Source organism: Hyla sarda, chromosome 5, assembly GCF_029499605.1.
Source record: "Hyla sarda isolate aHylSar1 chromosome 5, aHylSar1.hap1, whole genome shotgun sequence".
Lineage (NCBI taxonomy): Eukaryota > Metazoa > Chordata > Amphibia > Anura > Hylidae > Hyla > Hyla sarda.
This window is the reverse complement of record NC_079193.1, coordinates 171408376-171429928: the sequence shown is the minus strand read 5'-3', so window position 1 is coordinate 171429928 and position 21553 is coordinate 171408376. Positions and strand designations below refer to the sequence as shown.

General features: G+C 44.3%; 1 protein-coding gene across 2 annotated transcripts in view; it reads left to right on the top strand.

Annotated features, from left to right (window-relative positions):
* COL15A1 (collagen type XV alpha 1 chain) overlaps positions 1-21553 on the top strand; it is a 369611-nt gene that overhangs the window by 311929 nt on the left and 36129 nt on the right. For both annotated transcript variants that reach the window (XM_056520745.1, XM_056520744.1), the window contains 4 exons: positions 7775-7846; positions 12537-12580; positions 16785-16868; positions 19991-20135. In XM_056520745.1, coding sequence (XP_056376720.1) covers positions 7775-7846; positions 12537-12580; positions 16785-16868; positions 19991-20135 — 345 coding nt within the window. The remainder of the gene's footprint in view (positions 1-7774; positions 7847-12536; positions 12581-16784; positions 16869-19990; positions 20136-21553) is intronic.

The following is a 21553-nucleotide window of genomic DNA, read 5'->3' as shown; positions in this document are numbered from 1 at the left end:
ATTTGGAATATGTTGCTGTCAACTCTCAAGATGAGATCCAAAGAGCTGTCACTATCAGTGAAGCAAGCCATCATTAGGCTGAAAAAAAAAAAAAAAAACATCAGAGAGATAGCCAAAACATTAGGCGTGGCCAAAACAACAGCTTGGAACATTCTTAAAAAGAAGGAACGCACCGGTGAGCTCAGCTACACCAAAAGACCCGGAAGACCAAGGAAAACAACTGTGGAGGATGACCGAAGAATTATTTCCCTGGTGAAGAAAACCCCTTTCACAACAGTTGGCCAGATGAAGAACACTCTCCAGGAGGTAGGTGTATGTGTGTCCAGACCAGATCAGAGTTTACCAAACGACATCTAAAAAAGCCTTCACAGTTCTGAAACAACATCCTATGGACAGATGAGACGAAGATCAACTTGTACCAGAGTGATGGGAATAGTATGGAGAAGGAAAGGAACATGATCCTAAGCATACAACCTCATCAGTGAAGCATGGTGGTGGTGGTAGTGTCATGGCGTGGGCATGTATAGCTGCCAATGGAACTGCTTCTCTTGTATTTATTGATGATGTGACTGCTGATAAAAGCAGCAGGATGAATTCTGAAGTGTTTCGGGCAATATTATCTACTCTACTTCAGAAAAATGCTTAAGAACTCATTGGACGGCGCTTCACAGTGCAGATGGACAATGACCCAAAGCTTACTGCAAAAGCAACCAAAGAGTTTTTTAAGGGAAAGAAGTGGAATGTTATGGAATGGCCAAGTCAATCACCTGACCTGAATCCGATTGAGCATGCATTTCACTTGCTGAAGACAAAACTAAAGGGAAAATGCCCCAAGAACAAGCAGGAACTGAAGACTGTTGCAGTAGAGGCCTGGCAGACATTACCAGAGATGAAACCCAGCAATGTCTGGCGATGTCGATGCGTTCCAGACTTCAGGCTGTAAGTGAGTGCAAAGGATTTGCAACCAAGTATTAAAAAGTTAAAGTTTAATTTATGATTATTATTCTGTCCCATTACTTTTGGTCCCTTAACAAGTGGGAGGCACATATGCAAACTGTTGTAATTCCTACACCGTTCACCTGATTTGAATGTAAATACCCTCAAATTAAAGTTGACAGTCTGCAGTTAAAGCACATCTTGTTTGTTTCATTTCAAATCCATTGTGCTGGTGTATAGAGCCAAAAAATGTTAGAATTGTGTTGATGTCCCAATATTTATGGACCTGACTGTAAGTATCCTTGTCTTCTTTACTTTGTTATGCCTTAGGGGTAGCACAGGTTAAAGTAAAAACCTATGGAGAAGACCACACAAAACTGCATTCAAAAGTAATCTTCATAAAATACATGGTCCCTTTGCATAAAATTATGGTGAAAAGAAAATCCATCACACAAAATCTAGGAAATAGTCAAATTCTCAAAGAGGTTGTCTTTTAGAAAGGCTTAACTGTATATCAGTTTTTGCCTTTGAAAAAACTTTCATTTTCCTTTTTAAATTAGATTTTCAGTGTCATCGAAGAATAAGAATAAATTCTAAACTATTTTTTTTAGGAAAGTAGGAAGAAAAAAAAAATATATATATATATATACACACACAAACAGTTTATAAATCTGGCTTCCATCATTTCTTAAAGGGGTGCTCTGTGGATCACCTGTATGAGGTCCTGTAATTGCCGCTATACTTACAAATATGTGGGGGCACCAGCCCCCACTCTCAAAGACAAGTTTGTCTGATTGGATCCTCAGCCAATCACTGGCTAAAAAGGGGTAACATCTCAGCCTGTGATTAGCTATAGTGGCAATCACGGGGCTCCCTACAGGAAATCATGGGGTCCTAGGTGATATATTTTATTCTTTGGAGTACCCCTTTTGCACTGTCCATAGACAATGGCTATGTTTAGTATTAAAAATTAAAATATAATAATAAAAATAATAACATTGCATAACATGGCAAATTCATACAGTTTCTAGTGTATTTCTAAAATGCTAGGAAGTCTTATCTTCTGAAGAACACTATTAAGATAAGTGTTACGCCGAGCGCTCCGGGTCCCCGCTCCTCCCCGGAGCGCTCGCTACACTCTCCTCACTGCAGCGCTCCGGTCAGTTCCACTGACCCGGGGCGCTGCGATTCCGCCTCCAGCCGGGATGCGATTCGCGATGCGGGTAGCGCCCGCTCGCGATGCGCACCCCGGCTCCCGTACCTGACTCGCTCTCCGTCGGTCCTGTCCCGGCGCGCGCGGCCCCGCTCCCTAGGGCGCGCGCGCGCCGGGTCTTTGCGATTTAAAGGGCCACTGCGCCGCTGATTGGCGCAGTGGTTCCAATTAGTTGTTCACCTGTGCACTTCCCTATATCACCTCACTTCCCCTGCACTCCCTTGCCGGATCTTGTTGCCATCGTGCCAGTGAAAGCGTTTCCTTGTATGTTCCTAGCCTGTGTTCCAGACCTCCTGCCGTTGCCCCTGACTACGATCCTTGCTGCCTGCCCCGACCTTCTGCTACGTCCGACCTTGCTTCTGTCTACTCCCTTGTACCGCGCCTATCTTCAGCAGCCAGAGAGGTTGAGCCGTTGCTAGTGGATACGACCTGGTCACTACCGCCGCAGCAAGACCATCCCGCTTTGCGGCGGGCTCTGGTGAAAACCAGTAGTGACTTAGAACCGATCCACTAGCACGGTCCACGCCAATCCCTCTCTGGCACAGAGGATCCACTACCTGCCAGCCGGCATCGTGACAGTAGATCCGGCCATGGATCCCGCTGAAGTTCCTCTGCCAGTTGTCGCTGACCTCTCCACGGTGGTCGCCCAGCAGTCACAACAGATAGCGCAACAAGGCCAACAGCTGTCTCAACTGACCGTGATGCTACAGCAGCTACTACCACAGCTTCAGCAATCATCTCCTCCGCCAGCTCCTGCACCTCCTCCGCAGCGAGTGGCCGCTTCTGGTCTAAGACTATCCTTGCCGGATAAATTTGATGGGGACTCTAAATTTTGCCGTGGCTTTCTTTCCCAATGTTCCCTGCACTTGGAGATGATGTCGGACCAGTTTCCCACGGAAAGGTCTAAGGTGGCTTTCGTAGTCAGCCTTCTGTCTGGAAAAGCCCTGTCTTGGGCCACACCGCTCTGGGACCGCAATGACTCCGTCACTGCCTCTGTACACTCCTTCTTCTCGGAAATTCGAAGTGTCTTTGAGGAACCTGCCCGAGCCTCTTCTGCTGAGACTGCCCTGTTGAACCTGGTCCAGGGTAATTCTTCCGTTGGCGAGTATGCCGTACAATTCCGTACTCTTGCTTCAGAATTATCCTGGAATAATGAGGCCCTCTGCGCGACCTTTAAAAAAGGCCTATCCAGCAACATTAAAGATGTTCTGGCCGCACGAGAAATCCCTGCTAATCTACATGAACTCATTCACCTAGCCACTCGCATTGACATGCGTTTTTCCGAAAGGCGTCAGGAGCTCCGCCAGGATATGGACTCTGTTCGCACGAGGCGTTTCTTCTCCCCGGCTCCTCTCTCCTCTGGTCCCCTGCAATCTGTTCCTGTGCCTCCCGCCGTGGAGGCTATGCAGGTCGACCGGTCTCGCCTGACACCTCAAGAGAGGACACGACGCCGCATGGAGAATCTCTGCCTGTACTGTGCCAGTACCGAACACTTCCTGAAGGATTGTCCTATCCGTCCTCCCCGTCTGGAAAGACGTACGCTGACTCCGCACAAAGGTGAGACAGTCCTTGATGTCTACTCTGCTTCTCCACGTCTTACTGTGCCTGTGCGGATATCTGCCTCTGCCTTCTCCTTCTCTACTATGGCCTTCCTGGACTCCGGATCTGCAGGAAATTTTATTTTGGCCTCCCTCGTCAACAGGTTCAACATCCCGGTGACCAGTCTCGCCAGACCCCTCTACATCAATTGTGTAAACAATGAAAGATTGGACTGTTCCATACGTTTCCGCACGGAGCCCCTTCTAATGTGCATCGGATCTCATCACGAGAGGATTGAACTTTTGGTCCTCCCCAATTGCACTTCCGAAATTCTCCTTGGACTTCCCTGGCTTCAACTTCATTCCCCAACCCTGGATTGGTCCACTGGGGAGATCAAGAGTTGGGGGCCCTCTTGTTCCAAGGACTGCCTAAGACCGGTTCCCAGTAACCCTTGCCGTGACTCTGTGGTTCCTCCTGTAACCGGCCTCCCTAAGGCCTATATGGTCTTTTGCAAAAAACAAGCTGAGACTCTACCTCCTCACAGGCCTTATGATTGTCCTATCGACCTCCTCCCGGGCACTACTCCACCCCGGGGCAGAATTTATCCTCTGTCCGCCCCAGAGACTCTTGCCATGTCTGAATACGTCCAGGAAAATTTAAAAAAGGGCTTTATCCGTAAATCCTCCTCTCCTGCCGGAGCCGGATTTTTCTTTGTGTCCAAAAAAGATGGCTCTCTACGTCCTTGCATTGACTACCGCGGTCTTAATAAAATCACGGTTAAGAACCGCTACCCCCTACCCCTCATCTCTGAACTCTTTGATCGCCTCCAAGGTGCCCACATCTTTACCAAACTGGACTTAAGAGGTGCTTATAATCTCATCCGCAGCAGAGAGGGGGATGAATGGAAAACGGCATTTAACACTAGAGATGGACACTTTGAGTATCTGGTCATGCCCTTTGGCCTGTGCAACGCCCCTGCCGTCTTCCAAGACTTTGTTAATGAAATTTTTCGTGATCTCTTATACTCCTGTGTTGTTGTATATCTGGACGATATCCTGATTTTTTCTGCCAATCTAGAAGAACACCGCCAGCATGTCCGTATGGTTCTTCAGAGACTTCGTGATAATCAACTCTATGCCAAAATAGAGAAATGTCTGTTTGAATGCCAATCTCTTCCTTTCCTAGGATACTTGGTCTCTGGCCAGGGACTACAAATGGATCCAGACAAACTCTCTGCCGTTTTAGATTGGCCACGCCCCTCCGGACTCCGTGCTATCCAACGTTTTTTGGGGTTCGCCAATTATTACAGGCAATTTATTCCACATTTTTCTACCGTTGTGGCTCCTATCGTGGCTTTAACCAAAAAAAATGCCGATCCCAAGTCTTGGCCTCCTCAAGCGGAAGACGCCTTTAAACGGCTCAAGTCTGCCTTTTCTTCGGCTCCTGTGCTCTCCAGACCTGACCCATCTAAACCCTTCCTATTGGAGGTTGATGCCTCCTCAGTGGGAGCTGGAGCTGTCCTTCTACAAAAAAATTCTTCCGGGCATGCTGTTACTTGTGGTTTTTTTTCTAGGACCTTCTCTCCGGCGGAGAGGAACTACTCCATCGGGGATCGAGAGCTTCTAGCCATTAAATTAGCACTTGAGGAATGGAGGCATCTGCTGGAGGGATCAAGATTTCCAGTTATTATTTACACCGACCACAAGAACCTCTCCTACCTCCAGTCTGCCCAACGGCTGAATCCTCGCCAGGCCAGGTGGTCCCTGTTCTTTGCCCGATTTAATTTTGAAATTCACTTTCGGCCTGCCGATAAGAACATTAGGGCCGATGCTCTCTCTCGTTCCTCGGATGCTTCTGAAGTTGAACTCTCTCCGCAACACATCATTCCTCCTGACTGCCTGATTTCCACTTCTCCAGCCTCCATCAGGCAAACTCCTCCAGGAAAGACCTTCGTTTCTCCACGCCAACGCCTCGGAATCCTCAAATGGGGTCACTCCTCCCATCTCGCAGGTCATGCAGGCATCAAGAAATCTGTGCAACTCATCTCTCGCTTCTATTGGTGGCCGACTCTGGAGACGGATGTTGTGGACTTTGTGCGAGCCTGCACTATCTGTGCCCGGGATAAGACTCCTCGCCAGAAGCCCGCTGGTTTTCTTCATCCTCTGCCTGTCCCCGAACAGCCTTGGTCTCTGATTGGTATGGATTTTATTACTGACTTACCCCCATCCCGTGGCAACACTGTTATTTGGGTGGTCGTTGATCGATTCTCCAAAATGGCACATTTCATCCCTCTTCCTGGTCTTCCTTCAGCGCCTCAGTTGGCTAAACAATTTTTTGTACACATTTTTCGTCTTCACGGGTTGCCTACGCAGATCGTCTCGGATAGAGGCGTCCAATTCGTGTCTAAATTCTGGAGGGCGCTCTGTAAACAACTCAAGATTAAATTAAATTTTTCTTCTGCATATCATCCTCAATCCAATGGACAAGTAGAAAGAGTTAACCAGGTCTTGGGTGATTATTTACGACATTTTGTTTCCTCCCGCCAGGATGACTGGGCAGATCTTCTACCATGGGCCGAATTCTCGTATAACTTCAGAGTCTCTGAATCTTCCTCCAAATCCCCATTTTTCGTGGTGTACGGCCGTCACCCTCTTCCCCCCCTCCCTACCCCCTTGCCCTCTGGTCTGCCCGCTGTGGATGAAATTTCTCGTGATCTTTCCATCATATGGAAAGAGACCCAAAATTCTCTCTTACAGGCTTCATCACGCATGAAGAAGTTCGCGGATAAGAAAAGAAGAGCTACCCCCATTTTTTCCCCTGGAGACAAGGTATGGCTCTCCGCTAAATATGTCCGCTTCCGTGTCCCTAGCTACAAGTTGGGACCACGCTATCTTGGTCCTTTCAAAATTTTGTGCCAGATTAATCCTGTCTCTTACAAACTTCTTCTTCCTCCTTCTCTTCGTATTCCTAATGCCTTTCACGTTTCTCTTCTTAAACCACTTATCATCAACCGTTTCTCTCCCAAATCTGTTCCCCCCACTCCTGTTTCCGGCTCCTCGGACATCTTCTCTGTCAAAGAGATTCTGGCATCAAAAAAGGTCAGAGGGAAAACTTTTTTTTTAGTTGATTGGGAGGGTTGTGGTCCAGAAGAGAGATCCTGGGAACCTGAGGACAATATCCTAGACAAAAGTCTGCTCCTCAGGTTCTCAGGCTCTAAGAAGAGGGGGAGACCCAAGGGGGGGGGTACTGTTACGCCGAGCGCTCCGGGTCCCCGCTCCTCCCCGGAGCGCTCGCTACACTCTCCTCACTGCAGCGCTCCGGTCAGTTCCACTGACCCGGGGCGCTGCGATTCCGCCTCCAGCCGGGATGCGATTCGCGATGCGGGTAGCGCCCGCTCGCGATGCGCACCCCGGCTCCCGTACCTGACTCGCTCTCCGTCGGTCCTGTCCCGGCGCGCGCGGCCCCGCTCCCTAGGGCGCGCGCGCGCCGGGTCTTTGCGATTTAAAGGGCCACTGCGCCGCTGATTGGCGCAGTGGTTCCAATTAGTTGTTCACCTGTGCACTTCCCTATATCACCTCACTTCCCCTGCACTCCCTTGCCGGATCTTGTTGCCATCGTGCCAGTGAAAGCGTTTCCTTGTATGTTCCTAGCCTGTGTTCCAGACCTCCTGCCGTTGCCCCTGACTACGATCCTTGCTGCCTGCCCCGACCTTCTGCTACGTCCGACCTTGCTTCTGTCTACTCCCTTGTACCGCGCCTATCTTCAGCAGCCAGAGAGGTTGAGCCGTTGCTAGTGGATACGACCTGGTCACTACCGCCGCAGCAAGACCATCCCGCTTTGCGGCGGGCTCTGGTGAAAACCAGTAGTGACTTAGAACCGATCCACTAGCACGGTCCACGCCAATCCCTCTCTGGCACAGAGGATCCACTACCTGCCAGCCGGCATCGTGACAATAAGGAGCTCATTCCATCATGAAATAAGATATATAAAATATGAGTAAAGAAAATGTTGTTAATAAAAACAGATTAGTTATTATCTAATTTTGGTCATTACCAGATATATAACAATTATCTTATTACTGTACAGGTTTTAAGGGAGAAAAAGGATCATTTGGTCTGCCAGGGCCAAAAGGAGATGTTGGACCCCCTGGACCCCCAGGTATGTGGAAGTTACAAATTTGCAATACCTTTATTTGAATTTTTATTGCCCCACGTGCCATTCTCATAACAAAAAAATCTGTCATGCGATATATAAAACTTAAAGCGCAACTGTCATGGAAATGATACCCCCCAGACTAATAACATGATAGTATAGATGATGATACGTGTGATGCAGCTGTACTTTTGGCTGCTGTTTATCACTCTTTATCAGCAGGAAAATAGTTTTATCGTGCGGTCAGCAACAGACGGATAGGCGTGGCCGGGGATTGTAATGCCCCACCTCTGCCACGCCTATCCCCTGTAAGTGAGCACTGGACCACTGTGTGATTGACACACAGGTCCCCACCCCCCGATGTCCATGATGTGCCGGCCGGCGTGACTCCACTGAGCCTATACATATAATGTGCACCTTTATGTTCTATGATATACATTGCCCGTACTCCTTTTCTTTCTTCTCATGGTGCCGGAGACGCGCTGCTTCTGCTTTCACTATAGGCAGAGAGCTCACTCCCTGCCTCTAGCACTGCGCAGGCGCACTGAGCTGGCGGCAGACAACGGGAGCGAGCTCTCTGCCTATAGTGAAAGCAGAAGCAGCGCGTCTCCAGCACCATGAGAAGAAAGAAGAGGAGTACTGGCACTGTATTTCATATAACATAAAGGTGTAGATTATATGTATAGGCTCAGTGGAGTCCCGCCGGCCCGCACATCATGGACATCAGGGGGTGGGGACCTGTGTGTCAATCACACAGTGGTCCAGCGCTCACTTACAGGGGATAGGCGTGGCGGAGGTGGGGCATTACGATCCCCAGCCACACCTATCCGTCTGTTGCTGACCGCACGATAAAACTATTTTCTGGCTGATAAAGAGTGATAAACAGGAGCCAAAAGTACAGCTGCATTACACGTATCATCATCTATACTGTCATGTTATTAGTCTGGGGGGTATCATTTCCATGACAGTTGCGCTTTAATATACTACTATTCCTCTACTATTACTCTTTTATGCATATGACTAAACTGACAAATTGGTGTATCCTTTCCCCTTGTCAAATGGGCATGTCCCTACAATCTAACAATGTCCAGTCATTGCATGTGACGATATACCCTATTAACAAGGGGAATGGTTTGTGTTGGCAAATTATTCATACAGTTCCAAGAGAAAAAAGGAAGGCACAACACAGTGCTCTAAGAGCTGGACAGATTGATATCAAGTTTTGTAAGGACAGTTCCAGTATTACTTGCCATTTATTTCTTATATTTTATGTTCATTCAATGCTTTCTAGGCAAGTGGGTGGACCTACATGACTATCTTTGAACACACATTCCTACAGGGAAACTCAATCAATAAGTAGGACTGCTCCCAAATAGTGGTTACATGAATAGATGTCATACTGGAACTTCTTTAACTAAACTATATATTTAATCTTCTAAGCTCCTCCCACTGCCTGCAGCTTGGACTGCATCGTCACTTTAAGGTTCTGATTTCTAACATTATTACATTAGTTTATGTTCTCCATTGAATCACATTTTTGGTGTATATATCAAACTCATCCGCATAAAAGGATGACCATATCTGTAAATGTTTTACCTTTTGTTTTACTGGCTAGAAGTGCTTTCCCATTTCTTAAAGGGGTACTCCGGTGGAAAACTTTTTTTTTCTTTATCAACTGGCACATGAAAGTTAAACAGATTTGTAAATTACTTCCATTAAAAAAATCTTAATCTTTCCAGTACTTATTAGCTACTGTATAGCTGTTGAATACTACAGAGGAAATTATTTTCTTTTTGGAACACAGAGCTCTCTGCTGACATCACGAGCACAGTGCTCTCTGCTGACATCTCTGTCCATTTTAGGAACTGTCCAGAGTAGGAGAAAATCCCCATAGGAAACATATGCTGTTCTGGACAGTTCCTAAAATGGACAGATATGTCAGCAGAGAGCACTGTGCTCATTATGTCAGCAGAGAGCACTGTGTTCCAAAAAGAAAATAACTTCCTCTGTAGTATTCAACAGCTAATTAGTACTGGAAGAATTAAGTTTTTTTTTTAAATAGAAGTAATTTACTAATTTGTTTAACTTTCTGGCACCAGTTGATTTAAAAAAAAAAAAGTTTTCCACCGGAGAACCCCTTTAACGGGGAAATCAAGTATATAGAACATGTTCCCTACTGAAAGAATGTGATACAAAAGAAAAATTTTCAGTATATATTAATAAAATACTAGTGGTTTCCCACATAATCACTTACCACTGATATAGTTCAAATTCAGCTAGCTGGCCGAGCATGGCCAGTTAACTTATAGTTGGGTAGGTTATTTATCTGGAAAACTGCAGATTTAACCCCTTAAGGACACAGGGTTTTCCCGTTTTTGCATTTTCATTTTTTCCTCATCGCCTTCTAAAAATCCTAACGCTTAAAATTTTGCACCTAAAAATCCATATTATGGCTTATTTTTGCGCCCCCAATTCTACTTTGTAGTGACATTAGTCCTTTTACCAAAAATACTGTAGTATTCAGCAGCTAATAAGTACTGGAAGAATTTTAGATTTTTTGATAGAAGTAATTTACAAATCTGTTTAACTTTCTGGCACCAGTTGATTTAAAAAAAAAATATTAAGTTTTTCACCGGAGTACCCCTTTAAGGGGCTGAAAGTTGGAACTAATGTGTAAGGCTCAGAAGGGTGGGAGTGAAATATAAAGTGCAAAAGAGGGTGGATATGTCAACAGGCAAGAGAATGTAGGGGAGCAAATAAGCCTGGAATATTTGTTGACAATGCATAATGGGAACTGTAGGATACTACCCACATGGGCTACTGTTAAAGAGTAGCTCCCACCATCCTTTTTTTTTTCTTTCTGTCCCTTTCTGCCCATCTATCCCTAACCCCCTCCCTGCCTTTAAATTGGTTTTTACTATATTAAATCTGCCTGGTAGTGTGCTCACTACCAGGCACACTTCCCCAGCAGGCACCACGTCACTGATGCCTGCTGGGGTCGACACTTCTGCCCTTAGTTCATCTATACAGGGTGCCTCCAGCTGTTTCACCACTACAACTCCCAGCTTGCCCTGACATCTATTGGCTGTCAGGACATGCTGGGAGTTGTAGTGGGGAAACAACTGGAGGCACCCTGCCGCACATCCTGCTCCCCCGAACTCTGCCACGCACACCCGCTCCATCCGTCCGTCTGTCATCCCTCCTCCCCTTCCCCCCCGGTCGCCCGCTTGCTCGCCAGGCCAGGGAGCCTGCGCGCATTCTCATAGTTCATAGCGCTCGCTCTCTCCTGTCTGATTGACAGACATGGAGAGAGCGCAGCCTGACTGAATTTGGACCGATGCCCAGCCGGGATCGGTCTGAATTAATCTGTGACATCACAGCAGGCTGCAGCCAGCTATTGGAGGGAGACCCCTAGTGGCCGGATTTCAACATTAAAATAAAGTATTTTAATTACAAAAAAAAAATAATTAAAGTATATTAGAAATATGTTGTAGTACATCAGTACTACAACATATTAAAAAAAAGTTCATGAGAGTGCCCATTTAAAGTCAATCCCACACTTGCTGAGCTGAGAGGGAGCACATAGGGAGCAAGTGATATAAGTGTTCCATTGTTTTATATTGATCCTGCAGCCTTCTTCCAAGTTCCTTGTCTAAACCCCACAATACCCCATTAAAAAAGGATACCCCTTCAGAGAATGAATCCCAGTATTCATTGATTGCTAAATGCCTACAGGGAACTTACTTTGGTGATGTGCATTGTGGTGACTGTAGTAATGTGAAGTATGACAGCAATCTGATAACTGCAAAAGAAGACGTGTGGAAATACCCTTCAAATAGTAAATCAGTAAATCAACCCAAATGCATTAATAATTCTAACCCACAATGACACGTCCTTAAAATCAAATGAAAATATTGTTGTTATGGTTGCAGTTAAGTGGAGTATCAGAGGTCTTGTACTGTAACATTACAAGTCATCTGCATATAATGTGCAGTCATTTGTACATAACAGCACATAATGTATATTAAAGGGGTACTCCACTGGCCAGCATTCGGAACATTTAGTTCCGAACGCTGTGTGCACGCTCTGCATGGGTCGGCCACGCCCCTCAATGCAAATCTATGGGAGGGGGCGTGGCAGTCGCCACGCCCCCTCCTATAGACTTGCATTGAGGGGGCGTGTCCGAACCCATGCAGAACAAGCACATACCGTTCGGAACTAAATGTTCCGAACGCTGGCCAGTGGAGTAGCACTTTAAAGAGGATCTGTCATACACATTCACCACACACAACCTTCCCCATAGCCTAGTAGGGGTTAGTGTCCCCATGCCAAACATACCTTTTTTATGCAATTTTGTGTCTGTATTTTCTATGTCATGCCGCTTTGATTGAAACACAGGGCTCTCCTTCCAGAGGCAGCCTATGCTTTGTCCATGCACTTGTGGTGAACTTTACAATCCCTAGAGGCAGCTCAATCCAAGCCTCTAGTGAAAGTCCACTTTGGCAGTCCTTTTCACTCTTTGTGATTATTTTAGAGAATAATGACACAAGATGCCATAAAAAAGTATGTTTGGCATGGGGACACTACCCCCTGCTTGGCTATGTAGGTGGTTGTAAGTGGTGAATGTTTGTGACAGATGCTCTTTAATCATAGCCATGATTTTTTTTATAACATTATAATACTTGATTTCTTATAGGCTATCCATTGAATGCCCAGTATTTGAACCATTATCTTATTAAGGTATGTCACAATACCAATAACTATGATATCCTCCAGTATTGTATAGTAGAAAGAGTATTGCCCAATGCCCAGATATTCAACTATGTTCACTGTGATGCCTCTTGGACACCCCTTGACTTACTTGAAGGGAAACTCACAGCCAGTTCAATCGCACTAAACTCAATACACAGGATTATAGTGCTGGTGAACCAGAAAGGTATTTATCACCCGGATCCGTGATTAGGTTCCGGAGATACTTGTGGTAGTATCCCCCATTGCTAATAGCTGGCGAAATGGAGGTACGACCCAGAAATTCTCCTTTTTGCCTCTTGCAGATTTCTATAACATGCATCTTTTTGAATGAAGTTTTGTTACATGTTTAGCCAGAATATCAGTGTTTCTCAACCAGGGTGCCAGGCTTTGCAACAGCTGGAAGTACCTTGGTTGTGAAACACTGCAACTGAATAAAAAAATCACATATTGTTATAAAAAAAAAATCACAGTAAATTAAACTTTTTAATATGTATATACTGCATTTTGTTTTTAATGAGTCAATTGCAGACTTGCAGACCCAATTGCAGACCAGACACTCCCATATGTCTGGTGCATACATTTGTCAGAACGCTTCAAATGGTCCAATCACATGTAATGCCTGTGGTGTGAACAGAACCTAAAATGTGTTTATTTTTTTTTCAGAATTTTTATAATAATTTCTGCAAAATACCATTTCAAGAAAATATCATTAATATTCACAACCAAGTTGTAGTGAGATGCATATTTCACATTTTATTTACAAACTGTTTAAATGTGTCTCTTCTATGGATCGAAAAAAATATACACGTATGGCATTTTTGTATTTATGTCATATGTAGAAAATGGCAGAACTTACTAATACTGTCTCATTCTACACCCTGTTCCAAATGATTATGCAAATGATATTTAAATGTCACAAAGATTAAATATTTTGTTTTTCAGTTTAGCTGGATGGCATTGTGTCTCAGGGCTCTTTTGATCACTTAATACAATCTTGGACACTTGTGATAATTAGATTGCCAGGTGAGCCCAATTTAAGGAAAAACTACTAAAGGTGGGTGCTCCACATTATTAAGCAGAGCACCATTTTCAAGCAATATGGGGAAGAAAAAGGATCTCTCTGCTGCCGAAAAGAGTGAAATAGTTCAATGCCTTAGACGAGGTATGAAGACATTAGATATTTCGCGAAAACTTAAGCGTGATCATCGCACTATTAAGAGATTTATGGCTGATTCAGAGCACAGACGGGTTTTGTGCAGATAAAGGCACGTTGAGGAAGATTTCTGCCAGATCCATGCATCGGATCAAAAGAGCAGCTGCTAAAATACCATTTACATAGCAGAAAACAGGTATTTGAAGCTGCTGGTGCCTCTGGAGTCCCACGGACATCAAGGTGTAGAGTCCTCCAGAGTCTTGCATCTGTGCATAAACCTTCTATTTGGCCACCACTTACCAATGCTTACAAGCAGAATGGCTGCAATGGGCAGAAAAATACATGAAGACTAATTTTCAAACAGTCCTGTTCACTGATGAGTGCCGTGCAACTCTGGATGGTCCAGATGGATGGAGTAGTGGATGGTTGTTGGATGGCCATCCTGTTCCAACAAGAATGTTGCATTAGCAAGGCGGTGGTGGGGTCATGTTTTGGGCGGGAATCATGGAAAGAGAGCTGGTCAGCCCCTTTAGGGTCCCTGAAGGTGTAAAGATGACCTCTGCAAAGTATGTAGAGTTTCTGACTGACCACTTTCTTTCCTGGTACAGAAGGAAGAACTATGCTTTCTGTAATAAGATCATCTTCATGCATGACAATGCACCATCTCATGCTGCAAAGAATACCTCTGCATCAATGGCTGCTATGGGGATAAAAGGAGAGAAAGTCATGGTGTGGCCTCCATCCTCCCCTGACCTCAATCGTATTGAGAACCTTTGGAGCATCCTCAAGTAAAAGATCTATGAGGGTGGGAGGCAGTTTACATCCAAACAGCAGCTCAGGGAGGCTATTCTGACATCTTGCAAACAAATTCAAGCAGGAACTGTCCAAAAACTCACAAGTTCAATGGATGCAAGACTTGTGAAGCTGCTATCAAATAAGGGGTCCTATACATGTAATGTGACCTGTTAAAATGTTTAAAAAGTTAAAATGTTGTTAAAAGTTTGATTGAAATAGCTTTTGATTTCAGTAAATATGCTGCAAACACAATAAATGCCAATTTTCAGTTCTTTACAACCTATAAAGTGTTTTGAAACTTACTGGCCCAGATTTATCAAACTGTGTGAGAGAAAAAGTGGAGGGATTTTTCCACAGCAACCAATCACAGCTCAGCTAACAAGCTGAGGTAAAGTGAAAGCTGGGCTGTGATTGGTTGCTGTGGGAAAATCCCTCCACTTTTTCTCTCACACAGTTTGATAAATCTGGGCGACTGTGCGTAATAGTTTGGAACAGGGCATTGTAGGTTTTTTATATTTAAAAAAAAATACTGTTATCATTAGGAAGTTTGTTCAATAAAATTTGAATTGTACTCTTAACAGTTGATAACATGAGAATTATGCTGAGGTAAATTTAGGTAAATGAGAAAAATATCATGTGCATAATAATTTGGAACAGCAACAAATTCTGTCTCATTCTAGACAGTCTACAAATGTGCCAAGTTCATCAAAGGGGTTCAGGCCTAATGATAAATCTGGCGCATATGTAGACTGTCTTGTCTAAGTGAAAGTGTGAAGTTATGCTAAAGTGAGCTTCAGAGTATGCATGGGAGAACTCTTAGGCTATGTTCACATGGCAGAAATTCTGCATGAATTTATAGCCAATTTACTTCAATGGAATTGGGACAGCGGAATCCTATTGAAGTGAATTGACTATAAATGAATGCAGAATTCCATGCAGAAATTCTGGCAAGTGAACATAGCCTTAGACATTAAAGGGGTACTCCGCCCCTAGACATCTTATCCCCTTTCGAAAGGATAGGGGATAAGATGTCAGATCGCGGGGGTCCCGCCGCTGGGGACCCCCAGGATCTCGGCTGCAGCATCCACCTTTTGCGGCTTCCGGCAGCGCTGGAGGCTCTCATCCTAACGCCTCACGACTACGGTTACGGGAGATCGTGACGTCACAACTCCGCCCCCGTGTGACGTCATGCCCCGCCCCCTCAATACAAGTCTATGGGAGGGGGCGTGACGGCTGTTACGAAGACACAGTCTTGATAAATCTACCGCTATGTGTAGGAACTGGGGCCAAATTGAAGCGCTGGGATGAGGAAAAGGATTACTTTTAGTCCTTCCGGATAAACTCTTTACTTTATTACATAACTTTATATTTTACCAATTCATTTCCTAAATTTTAGTCAATTATTGTGTAGTACTTCCAATTTCAGAGATGCACTAGAGCCATTTCCGTGACTATGGAGTCTGATCTAATCCGTCTCATTTTAACTGAAACAAAATTTGTACCAATAATATTCTTGCTTTCCCAATATTTTTCTGTACTGGAATAATTGTACAGTGGTTCCTCAAGTTACAATATTAGTTGGTTCTGGGACGACCATTGTATGTTGAAACCATTGGATTTTGAGATCAGAACTGGAAACCTGGTAATTGGTTCTGAAGCCACCAAAATGTCATCCAAAACAGGAAAAAGTGAGGATTAAAGAAAAATAAGTAGATAACAAATATAGATAAAGCAAGTCCTTACATATAAAAGTAATAAAGAGCTGCTGGGAGCTGTAAATCACTGTTTATGTAGAGGACAGGAGCTTCTTCAGGGACCTGTACAGTACATGCAATGTCCTAAAAAAGTAAAATGGAGTCGCCCTCACCTGCTGTCCAAAGGAGCAGGTAACCCTCGTACAGGTAAAGTGTACAGAACATGTAATACCTCCCTGTACTGTAGGGGGCACTACCAAACATCAGTCAGTGCAAACGCTTCAGTAATACAGGTGTTTTACCAGTAAAATGCCCATTCTGATTGGTCAGTTATTCCAGCCATTGATAGGTTTCACAGATCTTGACTGTCTGTATCATTGTATGTTGAGTCTGGTTTCAAGTTACAATGGTCCAAAAAAGACCATTGTATGTTGAAACTATTGTATGTTGAGGCCATTGTAGGTTGAAGGATCACTGTATTACATCCACTTGTGAAAAAGCCTTTCTAAAATGGCTTAGTACATCATAAATGTATGTTTGCATTATCTAGGGGGAAAAGGGAGAAAAAGGTTATTCCAATAGTGGTTATTTCATGCACGCTCCCCCTGGACCACCAGGCAGACCAGGAGAAAGGGTAAGGCTTTTTTTCTCTTTACAAACAACGTTCTATGTAATATATATATATATATATATATATATATATATATATATATATATTTATATCTTAGAAACAAAAGATTGGTGCACAGACTACATGTTCTAATAAGATAACTTTTATTATCTCCATCAAAATATGTAACAAAATGTTCCCATGTGTAAATACATTTAATGGAAGCTAAGAGCAGACATAAACTTGGTATTATTATGTATACTAAAATAACTTTAAAGATGATTTCATCTGCAGTGCATTATGTACTTGAAAGTAGACACAGGAAATATTTACAATAAAGTTTTGAGATCTGTATAACCTGCATATACTGTACGGCATTACATAAGAACTTATATAAAAGTTTAACAGTATAATTTTTAGCTACCTAGAATAAAAAGTTTTTTAGTTATTAAAGTATATAGTTTGGATTAACAATAATCAGTGGTCCAATAAAAAAGATTCTTCATAATCATGTCAACCATTAGAAGGTGTTGCATTCATACAGAATCCACAACCATACTTTTTAGGGTCCTTACAGTGAACTAGTGTTTTTCCTCATTTTTTCATTACTTTTTCTTAAATACCAGAAATCTTTTAATTTGACAGGTTTACAATTATAGGAGAAAGCAGAATTTATTTTCTTTCCTTTTACTGATCCTAGGAAAAGCTTAAAGGGGTATTCCAGGCAAAAACTTTTTTTTTATATATCAACTGGCTCCGGAAAGTTAAACAGATTTGTAAATTACTTCTATTAAAAAATCTTAATCCTTCCAATACTTATTAGCTTCTGAAGATTTCTGTCTAACTGCTCAATGATGATGTCACGTCACGGGAGCTGTGCATGATGGGAAAATATCCCCATAGGAGCTGCACAGCTCCTGGGACGTGAGGAGTCATCAGAAAGCAGTTAGACAGAAAACAGCAACTCAACTTCAGAAGCTAATAACTATTGGAAGGATTAAGATTTTTTAATAGAAGTAATTTACAAATCTGTTTAACTTTCTGGAGCCAGTTGATATACAAAAAAAAGTCTTTGCCTGGAATACCCCTTTAAACGGTACTCCGGTGGAAAACTTTTTTTTTAAATGAACTGGTGCCAGAAAGTTAAACAGATTTGTAAATTACTTCTATTAAAAAATCTTAATCCTTTTAGTACTTTTTAGCAGCTGTATGCTACAGAGGAAATTCTTTACTTTTTGAATTAATTTTTTGTGTTGTCCACAGTGCTCTCTGCTGACACCTCTGTCCGTGTCAGGAACTGTCCAGATTAGCATGGGTTTGCTATGGGGATTTTCTCCTGCTCTGGACAGTTCCTGATACAGGCATCAGGTGTCAGCAGAGAGCACTGTGGACAACACAAAAAAGAAATAAAAAAAATAAAGATTTTCCTCTGTAGCATACAGCTGCTAAAAAGTACTGAAAGGATTAAGATTTTTTAATAGAAGTAATTAACAAATCTGTTCAACTTTCTGGCACCAGAAACTGTTGAGAGTAGCATAGGTTTGCTATGGGGATTTTCTCCTGCTCTGGGCAGTTCCTGATACAGGCATCAGGTGTCAGCAGAGAGCACTGTGGACAACACAAAAAAGAAATTAAAAAAATAAAGATTTTCCTCTGTAGCATACAGCTGCTAAAAAGTACTGAAAGGATTAAGATTTTTTAATAGAAGTAATTTACAAATCTGTTCAACTTTCTGGCACCAGTTCATTTAAAAAAAAAAAGTGTTCCACCGGAGTACACCATTAACTTTTCAAAGAGTCTATCTAACATGCATATAAAATATTACCATAAAATCACACAACAAAATGATCATTCTGTGTTTGTGGCTTAACCCAATGAGATTTCTATACAGTGGAATTCATTAGAAGTATATGTCAGACAACACAAACAGCCTAGGCACGGATTAGCAAAATATGCATTAAATCTCCATATGAAACTGTTCATAAAATGAGCTACACATCAACCTGAACCACATTTGGTGACTGTTCTTGTTTATACCGAAAATGAACATGTTAAAAAGACATTGCACCACTGTATAGTACCGTATTTATCGGCGTATAACACGCACTTTTTAGGCTAAAATTTTTAGCCTAAAGTCTGTGTGCGTGTTATACGCCGATACACCCCCAGGAAAGGCAGGGGGAGAGAGGCCGTTGCTGCCCGCTTCTCTCCCCCTGCCTTTCCTGGGGTCTAGAGCGCTGCTGTTGGCCCTTCTCACCCCCTGGCTATCGGCGCCGCTGCCCGTTCTCTCCCCCTGACTATCGGTGCCGGCGCCCCATTGCCGGCGCCGATAGCCAGGGGGAGAGAAGCGGCGCCGACAGCAAGGGGGAGAGAAGGGGCAGCGGCACCCATTGCCGGCGCCGCTGCCCCGTTGCCTCCCCCCATCCCCGGTGGCATAATTACCTGAGTCGGGTCCGCGCTGCTGCAGGCCTCCGGCGTGCGTCCCCGGCGTCGTTGCTATGTACTGAACGGCGCGGCGCATGACGTCAGTGCGCCGCACCGTGCATAGAAACGACACAGGGGACGCACGCTGGAGGCCTGCAGCAGCGCGGACCCGACCCAGGTAATTATGCCACCGGGGATGGGGGGAGGCAACGGGGCAGCGGCGCCGGCAATGGGTGCCGCTGCCCCTTCTCTCCCCCTGGCTGTCGGCGCCGCTTCTCTCCCCCTGGCTATCGGCGCTGGCAATGGGGCGCCGGCACCGATAGTCAGGGGGACAGAACGGGCAGCGGCGCCGATAGCCAGGGGGAGAGAAGGGCCGGCAGCAGGGCTCTAGACCCCAGGAAAAGCAGGGGGAGAGAAGCGGGCAGCGACGGCCTCTCTCCCCCTGCCTTTCCTGGGGGTATATCGGGGTATACACGCGCACACACGCACCCTCATTTTACCATGGATATTTGGGTAAAAAACTTTTTTACCCAAATATCCTTGGTAAAATGAGGGTGCGTGTTATAGGCCGGTGCGTGGTATACCCCGATAAATACGGTATTTCTAAAAAGATCAAACTATTGCTCAATGTACTATATTATTATGTATTCAAAGGTTTCTCGTTGGATTTATCTAAATGTTTTTTTTACATTGTATATGTTACTACTTATTTATATCTATAGGGTCCAAAAGGAGATACTGTTATTGGTCCACCAGGTTCACCTGGAGTTCCAGGACTTCCTGGGCCTCCTGGGTATGGTTTAACTGGCCCACCTGGAATTCCAGGTCCTCCAGGACCACCAGGGCCACCATCAATATTTGGTTCAGGTTGGTAACCTTCAATATTACTTAAGCTGACTTTGTTTTTTTTTTATTCATGTCTTTGTATGGCTTTTAGTTGTTTATGTCTTTACATGACTTTATATCACTGCAAAAAGAAGTATTTTTATTCCAAAAAGTGTGGAAAACATAATAGTGCAGGATTGTACAGCCACTTTCCATGTTTCCAAAACGCATATATATATATATATATATATATATATATATATATATATATATATATAAACTATGATGTAATTTCGGACTTACCTGAAATTAATTAAAAATATCTACATATTGACCATACTTTAAGACTGGGATGCTTACATACACACTAGTCCAAGCATGGTGGAAAGTTGGGGTAATAAAATGGAACTGCTTAGCAGCAATCTAACTAATAGAATATTGATATTAAGCTAGATAGAGCCCTAACTAATGTTGGATAATACCAAATCTATTAGCGGTTACTAAATCCCTATACCGGAAACCAGCAATGCATAATATGACTAAACACAAAAAAGAATACTAATAGCAATCCTAATAATAAGCAATCAACTTAAATGCTTTTAGGGGCACCAGATCAAACACCAGATTAGTACCAAGCTTAAAGCGCCCCCAAATCTGTGATAACTGAACATGCAACTGTTAAAGGGGTACCTAGATGTGGATCCTCTAACCTGTGTGGCAGATGACTCGGACCGTATCGGGGAGCGGAGTCTAAGGTGCCGCTGGTCTTCACCAGAGCCTGCCGCAAGGCAGGATGGGCTTGCATGCGGCAGGCGACACTCAGGTCACTACCCCCCCCCCCCCCCCCCACACACACACACGGCTCGACCACACAGGTAGCTGCGCAGGCGAGGTACGGAAGGAAGAGGCAGTCGAACTTAGCAGAAGGTCAAGGTAGGTGGCAAAGGTGCGTAGCCAAATAACATAGCGGGAAAGTCTGGGTACATGGGTAAGGCAAACATGCAATAGGGAACGCTTAATCTCAGGCTAGGGGGACTGAAGATCAGGCAGGGAAGAGGGAGAGGTGCAGGAACTTATAGACTGTTGACAGGTGTAGGACATAAATATGGGTGCACTGGCCCTTTAAATTTTAGAGCTCCAGCGCGTGCGCACCCTAGGGGATGGGGACACACGCGCGGGAGCTAAGACACAGCAGAGGCAGCAGCAGAGGAACGTGGTGACGGGCTGGGATTCGCATGCTCGGGGCCGGTGCATGCGGCCAGAGAGCGAAGTGTAACAGTACCCCGCTTTTGGTCTCCACCTCCTTTTGCGGCTGAGAAATTTCCTGAGAAGGTCCTGGTCCAGGATATTGTCCTGCGGTTCCCAAGACCTCTCCTCTGGACCAAAACCTTCCCAATCCATGAGAAAAAGCGCTTTCCTCTGACCAATTTGGTGTTCAACATTTCTTTAACAACAAAAAC